General features: G+C 36.2%; 1 protein-coding gene across 1 annotated transcript in view; it reads left to right on the forward strand.

The window, feature by feature from the left end:
- The window catches only part of EXOC6B (exocyst complex component 6B), a 688,324-nt gene that overhangs the window by 351,576 nt on the left and 324,369 nt on the right, over positions 1-12,379 (forward strand). Inside the window, exons 13-15 of the mRNA XM_007453376.1 lie at positions 267-364; positions 1,958-2,063; positions 2,943-3,052. Of these exons, the coding sequence (XP_007453438.1) occupies positions 267-364; positions 1,958-2,063; positions 2,943-3,052 (314 nt within the window). The remainder of the gene's footprint in view (positions 1-266; positions 365-1,957; positions 2,064-2,942; positions 3,053-12,379) is intronic.

A 12,379-nucleotide genomic window follows, 5' to 3' on the forward strand; every position in this document is an offset into this window, starting at 1 on the left:
GTAGGGAAAACTTAGCTGACATTTATACCCAGTATATTAATTTTAATGTTCATCTTTTAATTTTTTTCTGACTGGCTTATATTGGTATATATCTTTTAATTCTTAAGAATGAACACTAGATATTAGGTGGGAATGAAAGATTTTTCTTATCATGGTTTTATTTAAGTTGTTGGCCAAAGAACAAAAATATCTTTCAGTGCCTAATCTCTCATGTTGCGTAAAAAAATCGCCTTATGAAATGAAGCTATTTTGTTATTTTGTTTCAGGTGTATGGTTTTCCTGTAAATCAGCTTTTTGACATGCTGTTAGAAATCAGAGATCAATATAGTGAAACTTTGCTAAAGAAGTGGTCAGGTATTTTCAGGTGAGAAATTGTCTATAGTTGTGTGTGTGTGCACACACACGTGTGTGCATGCATGTGTGTACACACGTCTTTATACATAAGGTTTTTCAGATGTAATAAGCAACAAGTATATGTGGCTTATTTTTTCTAGCTCTGATCCCAGTTATGATTAAGAATTCAAATAAGGTGTAGTGGTGTCCCAAATAAAGTTCCCGAGATATCCAGTCTCAGTATATTAGTACCTACTATGTGAGGAGTCCCCAGATCCCCATTTTGGCTTTTTTGTTTCCTTGAATGAATGTCATATACCTTGGTTCATACCAACCAGATCACCTTGTGTCTTCTTAATCTGTTTTTTTGGTTTTCTCTTTGAGGATCATGCCCAGTCTATGTCTCACTTGTAAGGTAGTGGCTTTTGAGCCCTTTCGAGTAATTTAGTTTTTTTGGAACTTTTTTGAACTCACTCATGTGATTCCTCATCTTCTTTCTTCTCTTATACCCAGAGAAGAGATCTATTGCAATCCAGTATTTGAAGCATAGCATTTAAATAATTGCTGCAACATGCATACAACAATAAGAAAATTATTGTATTACACCTCCACTTACAAATGTTTCCTTGCACTGTTTTCCTGGCACACAACTCATGTCAGCTCACTTGTTTCTTCTCCTTTTGAACCTTTACTCCTTAAAGTGATCTTTCTGCTTACTGTAAGACCTCTTCCCCAGATCAGCTTACTCTACTTTCAGGTTCGTATAGCTTTAAGATATTACATTGTCCCTTTAATCTTACTCTTCACATTTTATGAACATGTCTCTGATAATCATGTAGTGCAACTCATTTATATATTAATATAAACATCTGTGTTTCTAAAAGCCCAGTTTATTAATGATACAGTTTTATTTAGAGGGGGATTATCTCTTGAAAATTAGTAACATGATATATCCATGGTTTTAAGAGCATCTGATCTGATGCCTTCAGTAAATTTCTTTTTTGATTTTGGTAGTATGGTCTCTGCTTTTAGAGAACCCCCAGTCCAGTTAAGGAGGCAAAACCTATGGATGAAGAAAAAGTCATTCTTAATATAGAGCAGTAGATGAAGAAAATGAACATAATTTAGATTTATTATAGAACTTGCTTCTCATCTGCCAGTTTTGAAAGTTAGATCTAGTACAGAATTAAAGAACATAATCAAAAATGTCTTATTTTTTTTAAAAAAGCAAATAAAACCTCTTTGCCTTTTCCAGAGCTCACATTCTTTTATTATTTACTTCTCACTTGCCTTAAGGCTTCAACATGTTGCCTTAAAATTTTCTGTCTGACCTGTAAATCTCAAATACTATGAGGTCATGTTTATAATTGTGTTCCATTTGTTTTAGAATGTAATTTTCCTTCTTTTTTTTTTTTTGTTTTTTTTAAAGATGTCCTCACCTGAGACCAAATAGCTGTATTATGAAAGGAATAGATTAGGGACTGGGAAACATTTATTTTGGGTTGAGGTGGATATACAACTCTTGGAGCTCACCTGAAAATTATTTGTGATCACTATAGTGATTAACTAACCCTTCTTTCCTTTTTCCCTCCTCCCTTCCTTTCTTCTTTTATTTTCTTTATAGAAACATACTTGATTCTGACAACTACAGTCCTATACCAGTAACAAGTGAAGAGATATATAAAAAGGTGGTAGGACAATTCCCATTCCAAGATACAGAGCTGGAAAAGGTAAGGAACACTTTAAAATACACTTCTCTGATTTGGCATCCCCTTAAAGCTTTCTTTGTATCAGTCTCACTAAAGGCATAACTTCTAACTCAATGGATTAGAAATCTAAAACACCTTCAGAGGATGATTTTTGGGCTTAGAAGGGCTTAGAAGAGCAGAAGTTCCTGTTTGGGGAATCAGTAAATGGCCTTTGGGGTATTGTCACCTCTGAAGTGTTTGGGGGATTTCTGGTAGTGTTCCATTTTGGCTTACACTTTCAAATACTTGCTTTTATTATACTTTTAGAACATTTTATCCCCAAAACATACAGTAGAATTTACCATATGCTATATAACTGTATTGGTTTTGACAGTGCATTGAGTCATGTATGTACTACTCCAATAATGATACAGAACAGTTCCATGATTCCAAAAAATTCCCTCATGCTACACCTTCTTAATCAGTTCCTCCTCTAACCCCCAGCCTTTGCCAACCACCAGTCTTGTTGCTATCCATCACTTTTGCCTTTTCTAGAATGCCTTATAAATGGAATCATATAGTATGTAACTTTTTGATACTGGCTTCTTTCACTGAACATAATGCTTTTGAGATTCATCTAAGTTGTTGCATGTATCAGCAACTCATTACTTTTTATTGCTGAATATGTATCACAATTTATTTATCAGGTTTTGGAGGACATTGGAATTATTGTTTATTTAATTTAATCTTATTCTTTTTAGTATCAGAAAACTTTCACAAATATATTTCTTTTAATTTGAGATTGTTAAGTAGGCAGTTCACAGTGTAGAAGAAAATTTCCTTTGCATTTTAATTAATTTATAAGTATTTTCAATGTATGTTGGTTTGTGATTTGGCTTTCATTAATTCTTGCTTTTACAGCAACCATTTCCAAAAAAGTTTCCATTCTCTGAATTCGTGCCAAAAGTTTACAACCAAATTAAAGAATTTATCTACGCCTGTCTGAAGTTTTCAGAAGATCTTCATCTAAGGTATAGTATGAAACAATGGAAATACAACAGATAGTGAGATTATGGCTCCATATACATAAATATTCTGGAATACTTCTGACGTTCCCTTAACTCTTATTTTGAAAGTCTTAATATTAGCCCTTTACAGTGTGGCACTGCTATATTTATATGGTCATGGTGAAAGGGAAAGTTGGAAACTCTTGAATAATTTCTTTTTTTTTATATTACTTACTTTATTCTCTGCTCTTTTCTCTACAGATTTGCATTTCAACACTATCTAGTGAGAATTCACTAGAAAAGAGTAGTATAATATACTATTTTTTACATTCTATTTGATGAAATTTTAAGGCCTGTAGGGGAGTCGCGTGTAAAATTCTTTGGAAATACCATTCTTTCCGAATATTCTCTAGACTTGTTAAAGGAATTCATATCTCCTTTAAGTTTAATTATTTCACTAACGTATATTGAGCCTATTTATATACCAGGTGCATCCTGCTTTTTGGGGATGCAGGATTAATGGACAGTTTTTTGCCCTTAGATATCATCAGTATTTACTGAGGATAATAGACATGAAAATAGATAGTTAAAATATACCATGGTGAGTGTTGTAATATGTATAGTGTGCTTGCAAAACACTGAGAAGAACACTTAATTCATCTTAAAGAATTTGAAGGAGAATGATTGGCTTTTTAAAGGAGCCTCCTCCTCTCAGTGAGTATCACCGTTTGCCCATATTGGAAATCCGAGAATCATTTTTGACTCCTATTTTCTATTAATAACTATTTTTCTTAAAAATAAAGTCTCAGATATTGGTCTAAATTTTTATAAACCCTTCATGAATATGTTATTACATCTATAAAACTCAAAATAGTACTTATCTATGAGGTACTAGGGAGCATAGTCCATTGTTACAGAGGAGGAATGTGAGGGAAAAAGACATTAAGTAACTTCATGAAGGTCACACAGGGAGTAAGTATTCAAGCCAGGATTCAAATCCAATCAGCATCAGCATCAACAAAATAATTACTGCCATGTTTATAAACCTTATTCTTTGGCAGTCATATTGTGAAGTATTTTACATGCATTATCTCAGGAATTTATAATATTTCTTTGAGGTAAGCACTAATTGTTACCATTTAACAAATGAGGGCAGTACTCATTTGTAAATGAGCCTCTCTAAATCTAATTGAGGACAAAATTACATTGATTTCTTTTTTTCAGTTTTTTTTTTTTTTCTTTAAAGTTTTCTCTTCCCAGTATGGCTGCTTTAATTCATGTTGTAGTCATATTTGTCTTGGACTATTTAAGTAGTCTCCTAATTGTTTTTTTACCTCTAACTTTACTTTTCCAACCATCTGTCTGTTCGTTTCTAGAGTAAGTTTTCTAAAATCAAATCTTATCATTTAACTTTATTCTTCTCACCTTTGCAGAGATTTCTCACGGCATACCCTAGACTGACATATTTGTCTATCTGCTTCCTCCCCCATTCCTTGACCTAGTCCCCTGTACCTTCTCCAGATTCATATCTCAGGGTAATTTCCCTGTCACCCCATGCTTCAGTCATACCAGCCTGTTTGCTATTTTCTGATCATAACATGCTATTTTTTATCTCTCTTAATTTGCTCATGATTTTCTCTCTACTTGAAGTTATTTCTTCTCTTCTGAAGCTCCTGACTCACTTCTAACCATCTTTCAAGATTCAATTTAAATATCATGTGCTGAATGAAGCTTTTTGACCACTTCCACCCCTAATGGAGTTGATCTGCTGACTCCTTTGTGCTACTTCGGTAATCTCTGAATACTGTCATTATAGCTCATCTTAGATTTTATTGCTCTATTGTATCTATGCGTTTCTGTGTGTGCTAGACTATAAGCTCCTTTGTTTATTTATTTGTTTTATTCATCATGCATTGTGAGTAATCTATTATTTGTGAGATGGTGCTTGGTAGTAGGGACATTAAGATGCTGAAAATGCATGTCTTTGAAGAGTACCTACTGTAATTGAGGAACTGTGCAATTATTATTAAGTGATGAAAATATACAGCAACAAAATAAGAACCAAGTCTGAGACAAATTGAGGATGTAAGAAAAGGCCTCTTGAAGGGTAGAAACATTTTAAGTTTTGTTCAGCACAATATCCTCTGCACCCAGCTTAGTAAATTTTAAAGGAAGGGAGGGAGGGAGGGAGGGAGGGAGGGAGAGAGGGAGGGAGGGAGGAAGGAAGGAAGGAAGGAAGGAAGGAAGAGGAAAGAAAGAAGGAAAGAAAGAAGTGAGTGGAATGTATGGTATGCCACACAACTCTGAAAATAGACAATTGGAAAATAGTTTTGGTAACTTGCTTGATAGCCATTCTTACTAAGTAAAAAAATGAAACACAGGGTTTGTGTAATTAATTAGTTCTTTTCTCAGAAAATGAGATTGATTTCATAGAAATGTTCTTTTGGAAATGAGATTATCTTTGGAAATTATAAACCAAAACTTTTTTACCCTTCAAACGACCACCATCAAATTACTTAGTACCAGAGAATGGGCTCTAAGTTACTTTTTAGTACATTACTGTATGTAAATTATTACAAGTTCATTGCATAATGACTTCTTCTATCTTTTTTTGGAGGAAAGGTAATATGGTAAAGGGATAATCTGAGTAAATTGTTCAAAAGTCTTTTTACTGCTTAACTATATTAAGTTTTTGCCTGAAAACTCCTTTGATATGTTTAACATTGACAGTTTAAAAAAAATATTCAGTTTGGCGGGGGTTGGTTTACAGATGCCTTTTACTCTTCAGTTGCTGTTTATCTTATTTCCTGGGCTACATTTACATTATAACCTGGAGTGACAGAAATCACTTTGGCAATCGTAAGCTGTCATTGTGGGGAGATTATATTATGAGGTGTAAGATATAATATGAATAAAAACAGTTTTCTTAAACACAAGGCTCTCAAAACAGGAAAAACTACTGTATTGAGATTCTTATGGGGACTTCCATGGTGGCACAGTGGTTAAGAATCCGCCTGCCAATGTGGGGGGCACGTGTTCGAGCCCTGGTCCAGGAAGATCCCACATGCCGTGGAGCAGCTAAGCCCATGTGCCACAACTACTGAGCCTGTGCTCTAGAGCCTGCAAGCCACAACTACTGAGCCCACATGCCACAACTACTGAAGCCCCTGTGCCTAGAACCCGTGCTCCACAACAAGAGAAGCCACTGCAATGAGAAGCCCGCACACTACAGTGAAGAATAACCCCCGCTCGCCACAAATAGAGAAAGCCCGTGCACAGCAACAAAGACCCAACGCAGCCAAAAATAAATAAATAAATTTCTAAGAAAAAGATCCTTATGAAGCTTTAAGCATAATTATTCTCTTAAATCAAACTTCAGTTTTTTTTCCTAGCAAGAATTTTGTCTTTTACATTGAACAGAGGATACTGAGAAAGATTACAGATATTGAATACATATGTAATTGTATGAATTCTGAGGACACAAAATTTATTTGAAAGTTTATTTTAAAAATAGCAAGTAAATGGCATTTCTATGGTAAAATAATGTTCTATCATTTGCACTTGACTTAAAAAATAGAATACACATATGTATATGCAGATCTTTTTTTTAAGTTATAAAATTAGATCTCTGTAAAGGACTTGAGAGATATAGAATAGCACATAGAAGAAAAATGTAAATGACCCAAAAGTCTACCACATTAATAACCACCCTTTCTATATGAGAATTTCTTTTTTCTTTTTTAGTCTTTCTTCCTTGTGAATACATGCACAGCACTTTTTTTTTTTTTTTAAAAGCTAATTGCTATGAGATACTTCTACTTATGTCTACAGTATAGAAAGCTGGAAAGAGTATTGCTTCTTCCCAAACAAAACAGATAAACTACAAAATGAAAACTTTTCTGGAACCCATTAGAGAGCTGGAGTTACAGAGTGACCAAATACCTGGAAATCCAAGTTGAGACTAGCCCCTCTCAGGAGAGAGTGACAGGATGCCCTGACTCCCTCATTTGTGGCAGAGCAAAGAAGAAAGGCATAGCTATCACACAGGTGAGAAAGAGGAAATCAACTAAAGAGTTAATGGATCAGTAATACCTTAGTTGGAGCTAAGATCTAGGAGGAATTTAACTCACTCATATGTCCTTTTCCATGGACCTCCACTGAGTGCTCATGAGAAAGACTGGGAGCTGGGTAAGAGATCAGAGAAAGCCATCAATGATGTTATAGGCATAGAGGATGGGATCCGCCACTGCTCTGAGAAAGGCATGAAGGCCCCCCCACCCCAGTTTGGACCCTTCACTCATGTAGACCAAAAACTTGGTGACACTGGGGGATGGGCAGCAAACTCTTTCTGCAGAACACAGGTAAAGACCCATTGTTAAAACCATGGAGAAGGTAAAAGAAAAAAAGCCTTTCAACTCTTGGGAGAAGGACAGAAAATAGTCCTGGGCTCAGGGTCTTATACCAGTACCATTAGAGGTCTTCTAATACTGGGAGAGGGCAGAAAATTTCTGCACTAGACCCACCACATATACAAGGCAGAGTTTGGCTGCCACTGGAAGGAAGGACAAGGATGTTGAGCAAGCTCCATCCCTTAGCATCAGGACACATGACCATTCTAAAACTGAAGCTGGCCAGGACAGCAGAGTAAGTCCTTTGATCTCCACTAATAGTCCAGTAAGAACTGAGTAACAAGTGGTAGCAATCTACCGCTAAGTGATGGGCAAGATGCCCATCTGTATTGTAGGCATGTAGGTATAGCTGAAAAATGTGGATGATGCAGAAACTTTTTGAAAAACTTGAAAAACCTTCTGGGACCCCAGTAATCACACATAGACCCATGCTATCATTAGAAAAATTTGAAATCTGTGAAGCACTGAAGGTAATCATAGCAACAGTAGAACCCAAACCCAGTTCAACTACTTATACTAATGGCCCAATAGAAGGAGAGAGATATAGGAGCACCTCAATATGTGAGGCAAATGCTAACAGCCATAAAAGAAGAAATTGACAGTAACACAATAGTAGTGGGGGACTTCAACACCACACTTACATCAATGGACAGATCATCCAGACAGAAAATCAATACGGAAACAGATCTTAAGTGACACATTAGATGGACTTAATTGATATTTATAGAGCATTCCATCTGAAAGCAGCAGAATACACGTTCTTTTTAAGTACACATGGAAAATTCTCCAGGATAGACCACGTGCTGGGCTATAAAGCAAGCCTTGAGAAATTTAAGAAAATTGAAATCATATCAAGCATGTTTTCTGACCATAATGCTATGAGATTAGAAATCAACTACAAGAAAAAAAAAACTGTAAAAAACACAAACACGTGAAGCCTAAACAATATGCTACTAAGTAGGCAATGGATCACTGGAAAAATCAAAGAGGAAATCAAAAAATACCTAGAGACAAATGAAAATGAAAACAAGACAATCCAAAACCTATGGGATGCAGCAAAAGCAGTTCTAAGAGGTAAGTTCATAACTTAACTCATAAAACAAGACAAATCCCAAATAAACAACCTGATCTTAAATCTAAAGCAACTGCAGAAAGAAGAACAAACAAAACTCAAAGTTAGCAGAAGGAAAGAAATCATAAAGATCAGAGCATAAATAAATGAAATAGAGATGAAGGAAATAACAGAAAAGATCAATGAAACTAAAAGCCAGTTCTTTCAAAAGATAAATAAAATTGATAAACCTTTATAGCCAGAATCATCAGGAAAAAAAGGGAGAGGGCTGAAATCAATAAAATTAGTAATGAAAAAAGGAGAAGTTACAACTGACACCACTGAAATACAAAGGATCATAAGAGACTACTACAAGCAACTGTATGTCAACAAAATGGACAACCTAGAAGAAATGGACAAACTCTTAGAAAGGTACAGTCTCTGAACACTAAACCAGGAAGAAATAGAAAACATGAACAGACCAACCAAGCAATGAAATTGAAACTGTGATTTAAAAACTCCTGACAAACAAAAGTCCAGGACCAGATGGCTTCAGAGTGAGAGAAGAGTTAACATCTATCCTTCTGAAACTGTTTCAGAAAATTGCAGAGGAAGGAACACTTCCAAGCTCATTCTGTGAGTCCACCATCACCCTGATACCAAAAACAGTCAAAAATAGCACCAAAAAGAAAATTATGGGCCAATATCACTGATGAACATAGATGCAAAAATCCTGAACAAAATACTAGCAGTCCAAGTCCAACAATACATTAAAAGGCTCATACAACATGATCAGGTGGGACTTATCCCAGGGATGCCAGGATTTCTCAGTATCCACATATCAATCAATGTGATGTAGCACATTAACAAATTGAAGAATAAAACCCATGTGATCATCTCAATAGATGCAGAAAAAGCTTTTGACAAAATTCATCACCCATTTATGATAAAAACTTTCCAGAAAGTGGAGATAGAGGGAACCTACTTCAACATAATAAAGGGCATATATGACAAACCCACAGCTAACATCGTACTCAATGGTGAAAACTGAAAGCATTTCTTCTAACTTCAGGAACAAGACAAGGATGTCTACTCTCACCACTTTTATTCAACAAGTTTTGGAAGTCTTAGCCACAGCAATCAGAGAAGAAAAAGAAATAAAAAGAATCCAAATTGGAAAAGAAGTAAAACTGTCACTATTTGCAGATGACGTGATACTATACATACAGAATCCTAAAGATGCTACCAGAAAACTACTAGAGCTCATCAGTGAATTTGGTAAAGTTGCAGGATACAAAATTAACATACATAAATCTGTTGCATTTCTATATGTTAACAACGAAATATCAGAGAAATTAAGGAAACGATGCCATTTACCATCGCATCGGAAAGAATAAAATACCTAGGAATAAACCTACATGATGAGGCAAAAGACCCGTATTCCAAAAACTATAATATGCTGATGAAAGAAATAGAAGATGACACAAACAGCTGGAAAGATATACCATGTTCTTGGGTTAGAAGAATCAATATTATCCAAATGACTATACTATCCAAGGTAATCTACATATTCAATGCAATTCCTATCAAATTACCTATGTCATTTTTCACAGATCTAGAACAAAAAATCTTAAAATTTGTATGGAAACACAAAAGACCCTGAAGAGCCAAAACAATCTTGAGAAAGAAAAATGGAGCTGGAGGAATGAGACCCCCTGACCTTAGACTATACTATAAAGCTACAGTAATCAAATCAGTATGGTACTGGCACAGAGCCAGACTTATAGATCAGTGGAACAGGATAGAAAGCCCAGAAATAAACCCACACACCTATGGCCAATTAATTTACGACAAAGGCGGCAAGATTATACAATGGAGGAAAGACAGTCTCTTCAATAAATGGTGCTGGAAAAACTGGACAGCTACATGTAAAAAAAATAAAATTAGAGTATTCTTTAACACCATGCACAAAAATAAACTCTAAATGGATAAAAGACCTAAATGTAAGACTGGATACTATAAAACCCTTAGAGGGAAACATAGGCAGAATACTCTTTGACATAAATCACAGAAATATCTTTTTGGATTCACCTCCTAGAGTAATGAAAATAACAAAAATAAACAAATGGGACCTAATTAAACTTAAAGGCTTTTGCATAGTAAATAAACCATAAACCGAAAAGACAACCCACAGAATGGGAGAAAATATTTGCAAATGATGCAACCGACATGGGATTAATTTCCAAAATATACAAACAGTTCCTGCAGCTCAATATCAAAAAAACAACCCCATCAAAAAATGGGCAGAAAGGGCTTCCCTGGTGGCACAGTGGTTGAGAATCTGCCTGCTAATGCAGGGGACACAGGTTCGAGCCCTGGTCTTGGAGGATCCCACATGCCATAGAGCGGCTAGGCCTGTGAGCCACAACTACTGAGCCTGCGCGTCTGGAGCCTGTGCTCCGCAATGGGAGAGGCCGCGATAGTGAGAGGCCCACGTTCCGCGATGAAGAGTGACCCCCGCTTGCCACAACTAGAGAAAGCCCTCACACAGAAATGAAGACCCAACACAGCAAAAATAAATTAATTAATTAAAAAAAAATGGGCAGAAGATCTAAACAGACATTTCTCCAAAGAAGACATACAAAGAAGACATACAGATGGCCGAAAAGCAGATGAAAAGATGCTTAACATCACTAATTATTAGAGAAATGCAAATCAAATCTACAAGGAGATATCACCTCACACTGGTTAGAAAGACCATCATCAAAAAGTCTACAAACAACAAATGCTAGAGAGGGTGTGGAGAAAAGGGAACCCTCCTACATTGTTGGTGGGAATGTACATTGATACAGCCATTGTGGAGAACAGTATGGAGGTTCCTAAAAAAACTTAAAATAGAGTTACCATATGACCCAGGAATCCCACTCCTGGGCATATATCTGGAGAAAACCATACTTTGAAAAGGTTCATGTACCCCAGTGTTCATTGCAGCACTATTTACAGTAGCCAAGACATAGTAGCAACCTAAATGTTGTTCATCTACAGAGGTGTGGATAGAGAAGATGTGGTATGTATGGAATATTACTCAACCATAAAAAATAATGAAATAATGCTATTTGCAGCAACATGGATGGACCTAGAGATTATGAACAGACAGAGAAAGGCAAATATCATATGATATCATTTGTATGTGGAATCTAAAAAACAATTCAAATGAACTTATTTACAAAACAGAAAAAGACTCACAGGCTTAAAAAACAAAGTTATGGTTACCAGAGGGGGAAGGTGGGGGGCAGGAGGGAGAAATTAGGCTGCTGGGATTAACATATACACACTACTATATATAAAATAGATAATCAATAAGGACCTACTGTATAGCACAGGGAACGCTAGTCAATACAGTGTAAAAATCTATAAGGTAAAAGAATCCAGAAAAGAATAGATACACATATATGTGTAACTAAATCACTTTGCTGTACACCTGAAACTAACACAACATTGTAAATCAACTATATTGCAATAAAAAATAAAGTGAGAATGATGCTGCCCTGGTGGGCCCCCACCCCTCCCTTCATGTGTCTTAACAATGGAGCTTCTATTATCAAACTTTGGCTTCATCCTGTACACACACCTGGTTGCGGCTTGGGCCACACTCTAGCCCCTTTAGGGTATCTCTGTGCAGCCTACTCCAGTCCTCTTCCTGGGTCTCTCTGTTAAATCTGGATATTCAACACCCAGGCATCGCACACACCTGCTGGTGTGTGCACATCTCTTTTGGGGAGTGCAAGGAGGTGGCCAGGACCACCTGTCATGGTCTCTCTATGTTCTACCTGCTGCCAGCTGGCTGCTATGCTCTTCTCTGAGCCTATGCCATGCCCTTTCTGTTCCTGC

Source organism: Lipotes vexillifer, unplaced genomic scaffold, assembly GCF_000442215.2.
Source record: "Lipotes vexillifer unplaced genomic scaffold, Lipotes_vexillifer_v1.1 scaffold253, whole genome shotgun sequence".
NCBI lineage: Eukaryota > Metazoa > Chordata > Mammalia > Artiodactyla > Lipotidae > Lipotes > Lipotes vexillifer.